This window comes from Polyodon spathula, chromosome 32 (assembly GCF_017654505.1).
Source record: "Polyodon spathula isolate WHYD16114869_AA chromosome 32, ASM1765450v1, whole genome shotgun sequence".
Lineage (NCBI taxonomy): Eukaryota > Metazoa > Chordata > Actinopteri > Acipenseriformes > Polyodontidae > Polyodon > Polyodon spathula.
Window position 1 is genome coordinate 5,447,977 of NC_054565.1, and position 17,404 is coordinate 5,465,380.

At 36.8% G+C, this 17,404-nt stretch overlaps 1 protein-coding gene across 1 annotated transcript in view; it reads left to right on the forward strand.

The window, feature by feature from the left end:
• Positions 1–17,404, forward strand: part of rpa2 (replication protein A2) — a 35,558-nt gene that overhangs the window by 8,564 nt on the left and 9,590 nt on the right. Inside the window, exon 2 of the mRNA XM_041233887.1 lies at positions 16,250–16,425. Within this exon, the coding sequence (XP_041089821.1) occupies positions 16,250–16,425 (176 nt within the window). The remainder of the gene's footprint in view (positions 1–16,249; positions 16,426–17,404) is intronic.

Sequence of the window (17,404 nt, forward strand, 5' to 3'; positions counted from 1 at the left end):
AATGAGATCAGAAACAGCAGTAAACGAGGGTTAGAATGAGATCAGAAACAGCATGAACAAGGGTTAGAATGAGATCAGAAACAGCATAAACAAGGGTTAGAATGAGATCAGAAACAGCATAAACAAGGGTTAGAATGAGATCAGAAACAGCATAAACAAGGGTTAGAATGAGATCAGAAACAGCATAAACAAGGGTTAGAATGAGATCAGAAACAGCATAAACAAGGGTTAGAATGAGATCAGAAACAGCATAAACAAGGGTTAGAATGAGATCAGAAACAGCATAAACAAGGGTTAGAATGAGATCAGAAACAGCATAAACAAGGGTTAGAATGAGATCAGAAACAGCATAAACAAGGGTTAGAATGAGATCAGAAACAGCATAAACAAGGGTTAGAATGAGATCAGAAACAGCATAAACAAGGGTTAGAATGAGATCAGAAACAGCATAAACAAGGGTTAGAATGAGATCAGAAACAGCATAAACAAGGGTTAGAATGAGATCAGAAACAGCATAAACAAGGGTTAGAATGAGATCAGAAACAGCATAAACAAGGGTTAGAATGAGATCAGAAACAGCATAAACAAGGGTTAGAATGAGATCAGAAACAGCATAAACAAGGGTTAGAATGAGATCAGAAACAGCATAAACAAGGGTTAGAATGAGATCAGAAACAGCATAAACAAGGGTTAGAATGAGATCAGAAACAGCATGAACAAGGGTTAGAATGAGATCAGAAACAGCATAAACAAGGGTTAGAATGAGATCAGAAACAGCAGTAAACGAGGGTTAGAATGAGATCACAAACAGCATGAACAAGGGTTAGAATGAGATCACAAACAAGGGTTAGAATGAGATCATAAACAGCATGAACAAGGGTTAGAATGAGATCAGAAACAGCATGAACAAGGGTTAGAATGAGATCACAAACAGCATGAACAAGGGTTAGAATGAGATCAGAAACAGCATAAACAAGGGTTAGAATGAGATCAGAAACAGCACGAACAAGGGTTAGAATGAGATCAGAAACAGCAGTAAACGAGGATTGGAAACACATATAATGAGATAATAAACAGATTTTAAAAAATATATTTTTTAAATGTTTTTAAACTGCGTTAGTGAACTTTATGTGGTGTGAGGGGCTTTAAAAACACACATATGCATTATAAAGTATTGCACAGGCTGGAATTTAACATGCAGCAATTCTGCATGTAGTGAGCGAAGGGTATATACAGATAGATACAGAGCTACAACAGTGTGCACGTGTACTGGAACACCTCAAGATGTGGCTGGTATATCCTTGATATACCTATCTGCATGAAGTCAGTAATCAGTGATATAGAAACAACAGGCACTCCTGTGTGAAAATGTTAGACCGCTTTATGCTTTAATCAGGAATCTTAAACAACTTCTAAAAAGTCTCATGCATTTTACTAGTTGTGGTTACGAGTTCCTTTTCTCTTACTATTTTAAACGACTTACATGAGTGACCCATTAAAGTCATTAATTAATTTAGACAACCTCAAACTTGCCTATTTTTTGACAATTTTCTAATACGTTCAGTTCCAGTGGTTTGATTTCATACGCACAACAAAACTACAGAAGCAATGGGGTGTTCTATACGTGTGTACACTGCTCTAGATATAGAGAGATAGATATAGATGTATATCTCCTACAGTCACAACATTATTTAAAATCTAAGAAAATATATAGGCAAAATAAACGTATTATTACTAACTTTTCAAAATTATACACAAGAGTCATTTTATATATTTAACAACATTTCATTTCCACATCTGTGGACCCAGAGCATGAAGGAGATATAGCTACAGACAGACAGACAGACAGATAGATAGATAGATAGATAGATAGATAGATAGATAGATAGATAGATAGATAGATAGATAGATAGATTCAATTCTGAAAATTTAAAGTATTCCTTTAATGATAAACGTTATAGTCTCGTGACCAGTATGATTCCAGTCCCCTGATTTGAACAGCAGTAAGTCCCAGGCTCCCAGTATGACACTTGTGAGTGTATCCTTCACCAGTAATGGTCCTGGTTGCATGCGTGCAGGATTGTTTAGTGGAATCTCCCAATGTCAAAGGTCAGGTGAAGGTTGTTTCCTTTTACCAGAGGGAAGGAAGGGCAATTGCGTCGCTATGGAAACCACGGCTAAATCAGTTGTTGTGGAACAGGCGTTTTCCATCATTTTTCAAACAGGTCTCCCAGGAACAATGCAGCAGCTGTAAAGAATGGGGGTTCTGTTAAAAAGGTTATTCACAAATACTTGAACCTGTTGATTGTGTCAAATATATCCATAAAGAATATTAGGTGCATGTCACATCATAATCTGTATTTTAAAGCTGTATATAGATAATTACAGAAAGCATATGTGACACATAGATTTTAAAAAGTCATAATTGAAGTTGCTTTTTCTTTTGCAGTTTTTTCTGAGTTAAAAGTAATTTTAAAGATTACTTTAACATTATTATTCTTCAAATTACATTCAAACTGGATGGCATGAGGATTCTTTTGATAGCAGTGAGGCAAAACAGCTCAAATGAATGCTGTGCATTTCCTTCATAATACAAACCCTTTATTTCACTTTAGCTTAAAGAGTTAATAAAAAAGCATGTTGGTCAATGAATGCTTTTTGTAAAATAATGCATTTTTAATCCAGAGATGATCTCACAAGGGTTGTGAAAATAAATTAATTTTAATAGGAGCATTTGAGTATTCTGAGCTCTATTCTGAAGGAACAAAGGCAGCAGTGTATGAAATATTATTAATCTACCAAGAACTAATCTAGTTGTTTTAATATTCTGAGTAGTTTCCAGCAAGTTTTATACATTCTCCTCTCAGAAGCGTAACATTACACAAAATTGGATCATCTGTTTTCATGGTTGATATTAAACTGAAGTCTTAATCTTGAGAGATTAGCAATTCCTCATTTTCACCCTTACTGTCCTGTGGTTTACAGTTGTGCACCTGAGCCTGGTTAGCAGGGATGTTAGTTTTCCATCAAAAAAAATAAAAAGAAAGAATTCTCTATTCAAAAATGTTTTAAATCTGGGATTAAAATAAAACGTTAAAATAACAATTAACATAGGTGAATTTATGGATAAATTTTAACATAAAATCTGGTCATTGGATTAGAACAACGGAAGATAGGAAACATTTGGGAAGGAGACAAGGCAGTTCAGCCCATCAAAGCCCATCCCTTCCAAGCTCACCATTGCTTGTTCCCACCAAGGAGAAAATCAGAAGCAATTGTGTTGTGCATGTATGTTTATGAGGTAGCATTAGGCAGGTGGACAAGCACCTTCCTTACTTGAGGTTGGGTGAGTCCGGCTGGGTAAGGATCACTTCACAAGGGGCTAACATTAGTGAAAAGCCAAGCTGCTATATCCCAGCACACTGCTGCTGCTGCATAGCATACAGCTGGTCTTGGTCTGTGGCATTGCCTTGGTTACAGTTCTGGACTCTGGGAGGGTGAAGTGTCAATTCCTAGTGCTGTACATCCCTGTTTAGTTGGGTTGAGTGAGAGAGGACAGGTTCCTGGTGCAGGTCTTCATTGTGTAGTTGAGTGAGAGAGGACAGGTTCCTGGTGCAGGACCTCATTGTGTAGTTGAGTGAGAGAGGACAGATTCCTGGTGCAGGACCTCATTGTGTAGTTGAGTGAGAGAGGACAGGTTCCTAGTGATAATCTGGGTCTGTGAGACCAGCTGTATGAGTGCAGGAGCTGCTCTTTATGTCTTTAGATCCAGTTACCTGTCATTGACACATGCAATGTAGGTCAGATCAGCCAAAAGGGTCTATATTATTAGTCAGCACCAGCATTGCAGCATATTGCCAGAAAAACAATGGGAAATTTGATCCAAAGTGACTCATTTCATCATGATAATGCACCAAACCACTACGCCACAATTGAGTGCTAATGATTTGAGGGTGAATCTGAATGATGCACAATCACCTTCCTGCCTCTCTGCACCAACTGTATGAAATAATGAAATCTTAATGACTGTATGGATTTACATCAATCAGGGCACCTTCCAGCACCTTGTGGAGTCTATGAAAATGGTGACCCTAATAAAATTCACTCATCAGTGGCTGCTATCAGTCTGACTATCTATTGTACACTGGGTCAACCTATATTGGGAATAACCATGCCACAATATTATTATACCAACAAATATAAAGTGGGTTACGTTTTCTGGAACCTTTTGAAAAGTCTCTGTCAGTGTCTTCAAACCCTCACATCACACATAGTATCTGGATTCCTCTCAAACTAAACCATAAACAAGTAGTTATTAACCTAATTGGTTTAATAATTACTGGGGTTGGGGAGTCCTTGTTTGATCAAAAAATGCATTTCAGATTCTGGTCTTTCTTACTATACTTATTGATGAGCTTTGAAACAGTATATCATTTAAAAGGCTATTCATTCCTTGACTGGAATTCCTACAATGACCACCACTGGTTTGTCTTGCTTGGTAAAACAGTAAGTGAGTGTTCCGATTCACCCCGTGTTGCTGGAGTGCGTGATATCGTCCCACACTTTAAATTTGTATAACTAGAGGCTGATGTGGTCATACCAAAATAACGTTGTCACGGGAGCAAAACTATGTTCATCTTTCAGAAACAAAAGCTTCAGCAACGTTCATCCATTGTTTAGTTTCATCCGTAACAAAGGCGTTTTCTCTTGGAAACTGTCCATCTGTAACGAGCAGCTGTTTGTTATAGAGAGGGAGAGATAATGTAGAAACACGACTGTTGATAGTTATTCGTAATTTTCAGTTCCAGGTGATAAAGAGGTGGCCTTTCTTAACGGCGCGACCAGCAGGACAGACAGCTTAGCAACCCGCCTACATCTCCTTTGTTAGACTGGTCAGAGCACATCAGCTTTGTTAGACCGGTCAGACCACAGCCTTGGACCGCGCCTATATTGCGGTCAGACCCCGGCATCTGCTTGGCAAGTCTGTCCTGTTCCCTGAACTGAAGGACTATTATATCGTCCCCCGAGTCTCTTGTCCTAAATCCTAAGTTTGTCAAAAGCGCTTGCTCGCCGATCTGTTGATGACGATGACTCACGCCTGACTCACTCTCCCTGGTGATCAGCCCATAGATTGGATTCCGGGCACCGCGGTAAACAAATCCACAGAGCCCGGGTAACACAAAGGAACACAGCAGAACAGGCTGGCGAAGACACAAAGACTATTCCCCACTGGATTCAAGTATCCTCCCACTCACTCACCTGAGCAGATGCCCAAGTAATGCCATCTATTATCGGGTGCATGTGGAACACACATATATACAGCTATGGACAACGGTTTTGCATCACCTTGAGACATAATAAAAAAAAAAAAACAAAGATATGAACATAATATAGATATTTAACATCGTGTAATCAAAGAAACTACAAAATGATAGTGGAAGACTACAAAGCGGTCGGCCTGTGTAATTAAATATGTCAACCGAACATGATTCAGCAGGTGTCATTCAATGGAGCAAAATGAGTTAATTATATAGTGTGATGCATAGCTTCTGGCCATAGCTGTAAATATTGGTCCGGTCCCATTAAATCAGGCTCGGAGAACACCTGCTGCAAATTGAGAAATTGAGGTTTGCGTTGGTTTAGAATTGAGGGAGAATGGGAGTGTCAAAGTGTTATTCAAAGTGGATTGCGGTTAACGCGGCCGGTGGTTGAGTAAGGGTTTGAAAAGTTCCCGGTCAGTCTCTCCTGTATAAATAAACTGAGCGCCACTGAAGTTTATATGTAGGCTATAGGTACAGAGTAGACCTGGCAGATTGGTCAAGATAGGAAGCGCCAAAGCTTTGATCGGTCAAAATAGGAAGCTGAACTAAGACATCTACGAGTAACAAATAGAGACGGGTTGAATCGGAAAGAACAACCATTTATTAATATCGAAGATGCAGTAAAATACGTTTCACTGTTTGAAACTAATGGACGGGCTGCAACTCAGGTGGGTACGTTTCTTCTTCGTCAGTCTGTCTGTGTGTCTGCACTGTTGAACCAGCTGTTCAATAATTAAACACATCTTATGGAACAAATTATAGTTTTTTTTTAATTACTTGAAAATTAAAAATGTGTTTAAAATCGATTGCATAAGATCTAATTGGAATATTGTATTCCATTGTGAATCGTTAGTGAATGGATGGTGAAGCATAGAAAAAGCATGTTGTATAAATGCTAATACTGAAATGTGTTTTCTGTTGCATAAAATATTTCTTTATTTCTCAACCATTATATTTACAATCAACATAAATGATTACCAGTAGAGCTATATTGTGATTGAACACAAGTTAGAGCTAAAACCAGCTGTAGAAGCAACGTGATTTCCATAACCTTTCAAAGAGAGCAACTGTCCAATACCTTTCTAAACAAGCAGTGATCTGACGGTGTTTCAAGCAGATTTCACTGGCGGGTTTGTGTCTCTATAGAAAACTACCATTGGAGACTGTAAACAAACCGGACAGTCAACAATACCCCTTTCTACTGCAGAGGGCTCAATACAGGGGAAACAGACACCAATGAATCATGATGTGTAAAACTCCCTTCAAACAAATTCTGACTCCTGCTACTGTTTTCGTTCTAGGTGTGGTTCTAGGTGTGGAGTTCTGGATGATGAATTCCCTGCACATCTGTTGTTCTCTGACAGTGCCAGCTCCAGGTTAGTAAAACTGTTTTTTTTTTTCACAAAGTAAAACCCGTACTGCAGGAGACCTGTGAAAAGAAACAGTCTAAACAATGCGTAATAAACCGTGATCGTATAGGAGCTGCATACTCAGTAATAAAAGTGTATTACAAACACATTGCAATGCCACATTACCAGTGTAACGTTTAATGGCATGCTAATGATATTGTTTTAATTAATTGTGCTAACACTGTAACATTGTAGCATGCTGTTATTAACCATATATTATCGTTAATAACATCCTTTATTACAACCACAGCGTGTGTTTAAAGCTGTAATAGAAACAGATTTTTGTATTGGGCTATTCAGCCTTTACATTTCTAACTTGAAAGGTGCATTTGTAATAGTTAGGCTTAATTCTGGTCCTGAAAGGGTTGAAGGGTTCTGTATGAAAATCTAAATAAACATGTGAGGTTAAAGATAATTTGAAGTAAAAATTGTAATCGAATAGGCTAAACATAATTGAATTTTAAAATAGCGCTTCCTGTATGTTAATGCTGCCTATATGAATCGATCTACGGTGATGTAGTAAATAATCGATTTGAGTTAGCAATACTGGTAAAAGAATATTCTACAACTTGGCTTAACAAATAATAAATTAATATTTGGTGGCACTGATCAAACAATAAGTATACATGAATATGCGGTTGTACATTCTTGTTATTTTAGATAAATACGTTATATAAATATAAAGGCATTTTAATAAAATCAAGTGTTGAAGTATAAAACAGATCATAAACACGTATAATGTGAAATATAAGCAAAGCATGCAACAATTTAGAAGCAGTTCTTTATAGGGCTTCTGATTTGAAAGAATTTCTTGTAGCTATACACAATAATTGAGCCCGCAATGGAGTAGAATAATACCTTCAAGGTAAGATTTAATAAATACATGTGCTAACATTTAGTTCTTTAATGGTTCATGTCTCTCAAATAGATTGTGTCAGATTCATCGGTATCTTTGCACTTCAAAATAAAGTTAAGAAAACTATTAACAGATTAAAGGAAAATAAAACAATAAATAATTGTGAACAAACTTTTGGCCTGCTTAAATTATAACGCATTATAATTGCTTAAATTTAGACCGTTGTGTGGACTGCATATAAAACCACAGGTAGTTTTTCCATGTGTATTGTTTTTAAAAAATAAAATATTCATGTATGTTATTATAATGATGATTGTATCGCTTATTTGTTTATCGACGTTTTTAATTGTGTGTGTGTGTGTGTGTGTCTGTGTGTGTGTGTTTTGAAATAATTATTAAATTATATAATTAATTGCTTTGAAAAAAATGTCTTTTCCCCCTCCAAATCGTTCCTTTTCGTTCTGTGTGTGTGTTTTTTGTTTGTTTGTTTGTTTTTTTTTTTTTTTTTGTTTTTTTTTTTTATGCTGGGCCATACATCGATCAGAACCCTGGACAGGGACTCGGAAATATTTCCTATCACAAAGCGCTCGGATTGGTTTTCTCTCAGAATCTTACTGGTGAACACTAGTATCCAGAAAAACACGTTTTAAGAATTGCTAATTGTAAGAATTGTAAATATTAAGAACCCAAATTCAAAGGATAAAATGCTTAAAATGGGAAAAGCGAAACGTTTGTATTAGCTGTCGAAGGCTTGCATAGACACAGGATAACGGACTGTTACCATGTTTGTTTGCTATCCACACAGGCTCAAATGTATTTTAATAGAATATGTGTGACGTATTTTTTAAACGTTCTTAAACACATCCATAAGGTATGTGCCAGACATTTTAAATAGAGGTTCACTGTATGTATCACTGCTTTCACTTAGTGTGAAAAAGAAAAACCGCCATTATGAACTGCAATGCACAGCGTTATGGTAACCCTATGGGTTCGTAATATTAAAATCTTAATTTCTTTACCGTCTTAAAATGATATGTAATAGGGTACCTTAGTAACCCAATGATTAGACCTAAACAAAAAAAGCTCAAGGTTTCATTAATATGTTGGAATGAATTTTAAAAAGGGGGCGCTTCTTGCAAGTCACAGATAAATGTAGTGTTCATTATACTAGTGCAGTACAAACACAGTGTTATAAGTGAATCACTATAACCCATAAGGAAGTAGATAAACAACGAAAAACAGGCAACAGCAGCCTCCGCCACTAGAGAACTACGAGTCGAGCAGCAGCAGGAGAAACACGAAGCGGCGTCTGTGAGAGTGACAGGGACCGGTGTCCAGAGCGCAGAGAAAGCGGAGGGGTGCCGGTGGCTGTCAACACTTCACCGCAGTGCAAGCGTACCCGCGCATTGCTTTCAAGCGTTTAAACAAGTCGTGTATCTTTCTTTTTTCTGGTACAAATGTCTATATAAAACTACATCGTTAATTATTTTTAAATCAATCCTACTGTTTTATTGGTTCCGTTTGTCGCGATAGCTTCATAGATACATCACCGGCGCAGAATAACAAGCGCTTCGGAATATTGGCACACATTTTTGGACCATTTCAGGGGAGTGAGTTGAGGATGGAAACCAATACTTTATTATATTATAGGGTGACTGAAAATAGAGGTTTACTATTTAAACCTCACAGCAATAACAACACAATTAAACGCGTATATTGGTTTTCATGACAAGAGCCAATTAGGCAAATTCCTAAAGTTCCAGCACTAAGTTAACATTCCATTAACTTGATATTTAATTAACCTCACGATATTTTCTTTCCTAAATAGAAACTGTGCTTTCGTTTAAAATACTGTTATGAAATATATGTTTGTATTCATGTTGAAAGTTAGTGATATTATTATTATTATTATTATTATTATTATTATTATTATTATTTATTATTATTATTATTATTATTATCATTTATACTTGGCAGAAAGAAACAATCGGAAAATATATTTAATACAAAGACTGACAGTTAAAAACGGATGTGTGGAGGCCGTGTACTTTTGTTGATATGTAGGCCAATATTCGAAAAATTGCAATCAAAAATGGTATTGTTATTATTAAATATAGCTCACTGTGCGTTCGTTTCAAATACTAGGCCTATTATAGAATAGATTTATTTTTTCATGTTGACATTTAAAGCTAATATTTTACTATAAGTTAACTGCTCTCAGTCGAACCTGTCTCTCTTAGTGGAATTATTTACTATATTCTCTATTTTTTGCTCTTATTTGAATTTGATCTTTTGCTGCTGATTTTATTGTACTTTGCAACTGCTCTTACCTATAATGTGATACTCTGAAATGTGATACTTTACTATGTGATGATCTGTAATGTGATGCTTTGTACCGTAATATTTATCTGGATAAGGGAATCAGCTATATATATATATATATATATATATATATATATATATATATATATATATATATATATATATATATATATATATATATATATATATATATATATAATGTACACGGACTCAGAATTAGAAACACGATTTCTGTCGGCTGCAGCTCAGATGCTGCATTGTTTTTGCATGACTTCCTTGTAGCTCTGTCGCGGTGTCTAATACAGCGATAATACACTCCACAGTTCACATTGCATATATTAAATGAATGACATTGAAACGAATACACAGTCAAACCTGCTGGCAGTGGAATACACGGTAACAATTCAGCGACGCTGCTGGCACCGTTTAAATTGTTGTCTTGCAGAGCTTTGCATATCCCATCGCAATTCAAATTGATTGACTCGCATGAACAGCAGAATACGTGAGACCAGAAACATGAAATTGTTAATAAGCGAGGCTTAAAAAAACAAAAACAAAACAAATTTAAAAAAAAAAACCTATACCTCTAATTAGCATAACGGCATTTGAACAGGTCCCTTGTTGTTCTGGTGTCGATGTGTTTATACTGTCCAGACAGCCGTTGTTTTAATTTGGTTTTGTGCTGTAGGTGTCTGGTGGAGACGTTTTCCAAACAGCGGACCCGGTTTTCTACCATGGCCACATTGCCCATGCACATGTACATACTATGAAGCGGACAGTTTGCCTGCGATGTGGATAGCAGAGAACACGACCTTAAAAGCAGCTTCGCGCTGATGAGGAGAGCAGTGAGTGGCGTAGTTTCAAACTGTTTCTTTTTGGCGCAGTCTAGGTGAGCACTAGAGCATTCATTGTAGCTGCAGACTGGTTCAATACTCTGAGTCTGTCTGATTGTAAGTGCTAGAAAACAATGCATGTTTAAAACCGATATTTACTTCCTGGCTGACACAAAAACTGGGCCGTTTTGGACTATTAGAGAGCCATTGCTGATTATCACTGCTACGGGCATTTGAATGCGCCTTTTTCATCCTGACAGCTTTTCAAATGCAGCTGTGAACTGCTCAAATCCAGATTGCTCTGGCAACTCGATTAACCAGCAGCCTTTGCAAACAGCAAAACCAGGGTTATAGTCACGTGGCGATGTGATAATCCCGTGATTCTACAAAAACGGGAAATTATTCAGGCAAAGCTTGAGGCAAGTTAAAAACAGTTCCTCGTATACACTAAAAACTTTTTTTTTTTCAATATACAAAAACTCAATCTCATTAGATTTAAGCGCATTTTAATGTGTATATACGTATATAAATGTAACTATTACAATAAAGGTTTTACATTGTATAATTTCCTGCTGCAACCAAATAAGTTGCGATAAGTTTAATATCCCTGCATTCACGGTAATATTTGATCAATCCAGACCATGTAGCTAATATCGCACACTGACTGTTTAAATCACATTATTTCAGTTACTGGGCGCTGCCTCCGGCATCAGTTTCCCGAACAGCCCGATTGATCACAATCGATGAAAATAGTGGCGCACCATAATAGAAGATCGTAAATCAAATGTCAATTCCTTATTATTGATTATGTAAAAAGAACAAAGTAAAAAAAAAAAAAAAAACAACAACAACTTTATTTTGCTGTTTTTAAATAAAGATGTAACTGGGTAACATGCCCGTTCTGTCAGACGCGCTGGGCAAATTCACCAGTTTCAGTTTTTTTGTTCTGTTTTCTGAGTTACAAACTCGTAATGGCTGCGATCGAAATTGAGGCAGATTTAATTGCCACCGCTGATTAAATCGTGACAGCAAGATTAATAAAGCAAACAAACAGTGCATTCGTGGATTGTATACGCATGTTTGTCTTTAAAAGTAAGAATGACAGGTTTGGTCCTAATTTAATATTTAAACGACGATAACAATATTATATGTTCACGCTGTTAACGAAAAAAATATTATTGCTAATTATCATTAGAAACGCATGTGTAACTATAGAGTTAAACAGTAGGTATATACAACAGTGGAACCCTGGTTTCTAAAAGACAGCGTTCCTTATTCGAGATGTAACACAAATGAGGAGACATTTTCCCGAGGTAGCTGCGCTGTAAATGTGCAGATCCCAATCACGTCTTTCTTCTTACTATGTACTGCAATACGGAATACTATAATAAGACCCCTGAATATTGAATAATCCAACACTGAATATGTAAAATAGTTTTTTTAGAAGCCTAACATCACTTTTAGTAATATGTGTCTTGCATTTCTACCTGGCTATTGTGCAATTTAGCAGCACAGCCAAAATAACTAGTTTGAATAACCTAGAAATAAATACTTCAACACATGACGTATTTACAATGCAAAACACACACACACACACACACACACACACACACACACACACACACACACACACACACACACACACACCACAAAACCAGTTAAATCAAATGTCTAAAGATACAACAAATATTATAAACAGAATATATTAGTGTTTATGTTAGGCTTTTATATGGACTAAAACAACACATGAACAGTGCTGTATTATATATATATTGCTATATATATATATATATATATATATATATATATATATATATATATATATATATATATATATATATATATATATATATATACACACACACACACACACACACACACACACTAACATGTTTCATTCTTAAACACTTGATCTGAAGATGAACCAGAAGCATTCGTTAATCGGATCAGTCTGATTGTATCTGTTATCTTAGTGCACGCACACTGGATATTGCAGCTGTGCCCGAATCCGTCCTGTGAACATTATTTCACAAATATTCTCCAAAAAAGGGGGGAAAAAAACTAAAATGTACTTGTGCATGACAAAAATATATCTTTCGGGCGAACAATTTGTTTTAAAAAATGTATTTAAAAAAATAATAAAATGCAGGCAATATATCCTTTTTTGTTTTGTTAACATTGTGTGTGTGTATATGTGTGTATATATATATATATATATATATATATATATATATATATATATATATATATATATATATATATATATATATATATATATATATATATATATATATATATATACTTTTAAGGTGATCCCGCTCCCTTGTGCATTTTACGGTCTAGTCAGCAAATTTAAACTGACTATTGGAGAATAGCGCAATTGATAAAACGTGACCTGCTGTGGTCACTGCTTCCCCTCCCCCACACTCGCCCTGCAGCCAGATAGCCCAGCAAAACGAAGCAACTGCGTTCCTTGCAGCGCGTTTAAAACCAGGTACAGTGCTCGCTGTTGGACCGAGCAGTCGGCAGCCGAACACAACATTTCAAGGGTCGATTACGCATTTAAACAGGTTTCTGTGTGCTGTAGGTCATGCTTTCGTTTGTTCTAAATGGAGATTGCATATCAATTAGTAAATAAACACTGCCTCTTTTTTATTCAAAGCCAAATAAAATGGCTACTTTCTCCTAAAATCCCCACGCAAAGGCCCATAAACACAAATTAATCCGTACATTTCACGAACACCCTTATACAATGGCATTCAATATTCCAGTTTAATAATAATAATAATAATAATAATAATAATAATAATAATAATAATAATGTTTTTTGTAAAAGATAACACCACAGATTTTGTAAATATGATAAATAAAAAGTTAATTAGCTATTAGCCTCTACTCATGTTAGTAATTAATTGAACAGGTCAACTAATTAGACTTCCAAAGCCAAGGTCTTGCACAAAACACTTCACATTTTTATACCTGCTATAGGTTACACATAATGCACTTTAAAAAATAATTTAAAAAAAAAATTATCCTAATGGATAAAGAAACAGATAGATATCGGTTTCAGAATGTGTTGGATTATAACTAAAGCGTTAACAAAATAACCGTGTTTTCCATTTTCTACAAATATCCACAACATCCAATATTATTGATCCCATAGCATTGAAAGGACAATTTACCTCTAAAGACCCCGATTAGTCTTGAACGAAAAATACAATTGTTCAAATATGTATTTGTTTTGTTTCTCTCCTCTTTGAAATGCATTTGATTGAATTGTATTAATTCTGTGTAATTAAATGATATGTAAAGCGGTGTTAAAACGCTATCAAACGCTAGCAGTTTATATAAAACCGCAAGCGGGATTATGGACATACTAAATGGGATATTGCGCTGTAAATATCGTGTAAAGACGCTGGGTTGTACCTTAGCTGTAATAATAACCACACACACACACGTAAGGAATGGATACTGTTTTTTTTCAAAAGGAAATGCCCCCTCCTCCTCTTTCTTTTCGACTTTAAGGTTTGGAATGTGGAATGGTCATCTTTAATGTTTTAAAGGACCACTTCAGCACGAAGTGACCGTTACAACCAAGTGGGGAAAGGCGGAGGATGGGGGGTGGATGGTCATTTAATACTGTCCAGAGAGGAAGGAGGGGGGTTGTGATCTTCCTTGGCTATTCTGCTAGGTGGTCTCTGCCTGTGATTGGTCACTGCTAGATTTTGTATCCTTCATTCAGGAATGCGTAATTAACAGTGAAGAGAGTGTAATTGAGAATCACGTGGAGTTCCCAAAAGGTGGGGGGTAGTGGTGGTGGGGGGCAGGTTACTGGAAGAGTATGTGACCAAAAAAAATACAATCTTTAGAGGAAGTGGAGAAAATACGTGCTCGTTTTAACAATCGAGTTCAAAAAGTGAATCCCTGATATTTGTGTTTTACGCATTGTTGGATAGTACGGAAGGTATCCGAGAGTCCCGGAGAGCCATGGCCGAAGGTAGATTCCATTGTAAATGTTTATGGTTTGATCTCGGGGTCTATTTTAAAAGGGGGGGGGGTGGTTGGGTTCACCCTCATTGTCTTTCAGATTTTGGGATTCTTTTTTAAAATCGCTCCCGGCCCTCCCACCTCCATTGTTGGGTGAAGATGTTGCCAAAGCTTTTGTTTGTTTCCCCGAGCTTTTGATTTGAAAGCTGTTAAGGGAAGCGGTAGCATCTCTGAGGGCTCGTGGATTGGGGCAGAGGGATTTGTTGTATATATATATCGGGATTCGGGATTACATTTTTCGGGAAGAGCAGGATGGGCTCGGTTTCAAACCAGGAATTTACAGGTTGGGTGTTTTATTTTATTTGAACTAAAACAAAAAAGTTGCGTTTCCACGCAAAACGGATGTGCATGTGGCTTTGGGGAATGACTATATGTTCCCTATAAGAGAGAAAGAGCGTATGTGTATGTATGTATTGTATATAATTATTTTGATTGAACAAAGAGGGTAGTTTACATTCCGCAAGGGCGTTCTGATTGGGTTCGTAATTTTAAATAGATGAATATATATATATATATATATATATATATATATATATATATATATATATATATATATATATATATATATATATATATGCATTATTATTTCAATTTCGATTGCTTTCCTTTTCATTTTCTTCAGCCGGATTTCTAGACCTCCAAAAGAACAACCTTATCTGTACAGTTCAGCCTGGTACATTTCTATTTATTTCATTGCCTGATGGATTCAACTTTTGCCTTGAAAGCAGTGGTGCACAACTCGGTCCTGGAGTGTCGATGTGTCTGCAGGTTTTTATTCCAACTGCACCCTAAAGTACTTTAATGGACCTTATTAGAAGCTTAATTGGTCCAATTAACTAATTTAGGGTATGGTTAGAACAGAAACCAAGAGGGACACCGGCCCTTCATGACCTGAGTTGTGCACCACTGCTCAGTGTTTGTCAGTTGTCACGCCACAGCTAAAACACCGGGTTTCGGTATCAGATACAGAATCGTTTTGGTGGTTAATCTTAATAAAACGAGGACGCTGACCTCTTACCGTGCATTCCTGCTGTGCGCGGTGTTCAGTGTAACTGCCATCCTGCCAAGTAAACGCGTTTTATATGGATTGCTGATAAAAAAAAAAAAAAAAAAAACAACAACAACAACAAAACATATGCATTGTACGTATCCCAGAATCCACAATGATTTGAAAAAGACTCACGCAAACACGGTAGAACGTTTTTATTGGATACAGCTGTTCCTAATAGTTTACTACAGATTTGTACTTTATGTCTATGAATGTTATGAATAGATAGATGGTGGCTTTTATATCAGCGGGTATTTTCAAACTCAAATTACGCCTTTCGAGCACGCTTGGATCTTACCTTAGTACTTCATGTATCTTTGGGATTGAGAAAAGGAAACGGTACAGGGAGCCACCAACACCGCTTTGCAACTATACAAATGTAACGTTTTGTTTTCGTATCGTGTAATTTTAAGGTGGTTGTGCGAAGACCGAAGAGGAGGAAGCGCCGGCCGCCGAGCAGGACTGTCAGGTGTTCTCCGGCTCTGGCGTGTGTAAATGGTTCAATGTGAGGATGGGCTTCGGCTTCCTCTCCATGACGAACCGAGAGGGAACCCCGCTGGAGGCCCCGGTCGACGTCTTTGTCCACCAGGTATGAGGACAATACCAGCACGTTTAATAGCGGCTGCTGTTATTATTATACACGACAGTACGTTATCTGTGGAAACCTCATCGCGTATTTAATAGCGGGGCGATGGTACGTGTTGAACAGGCGCTTGTTAATGTACGCACCGTGTCTTGTACGCACTGTATTGTATTGTACGCACCGTGTCTACAAATACCAGTTCACAAAAATCTGCCAGTAGGCCTACAGTACAAATTGCCTGTAAAATAATAATCGATTATCAATTCCTGCTCTAATTTTTATATGGTCACGGCAAGATATATTTAAAAAAGCGTGTCACTCCCCCCTTCTTCATGTGCTGAAGATCACTGAAACATTTAAATATTTTCCCATTGAAGATGGTGATAAAGACGGTTTGGCCCTTTATTTTTTTGCATTGATAAAGCACATCTTTCAAGCACACTGCTATAAATGTAGGTTTACACTATTGCTTCCTGTGCTGTTGGTCAGGTTCACTTAATTCGTTTAGCATCAGTTTGACCATGTGGCGTAAAGCGTATGGACTTATTTCGATACCAGTCACCAGGAATTGGCTTGTAATCTATAGAATTCTATTACAAATATACATTAAAAAAGCAACGAACCAAAAGCACTCCAGCACTCATTGTAATATGTAGCAAGTCTAAAGAGAGTAACGCTGTAATAATGGTGATAGCGAATGGTAATTAAAGGATTGTATTTTCAGTGCTATTCTGATTGTTGAAAAATGAAATGCCGATTTTCCTTTCATGTAAAGCATCTGTGGTAATGGTGGACACTCAAAACGTGGGTTCAAAAGGTTTTATTGGGAGAGATCGCGGTATGAGGAGGCGTGCCACTCATTCTCACTTCCTCCCTACAAGCCCCAATACATGTAGGGGAAGTAGTGAGTACTGAACCTAACTGAACCTTTTCAAACGCTAACTGATACACGTGGATTCTTTTCTGCGCTACAATGCTGTTGACT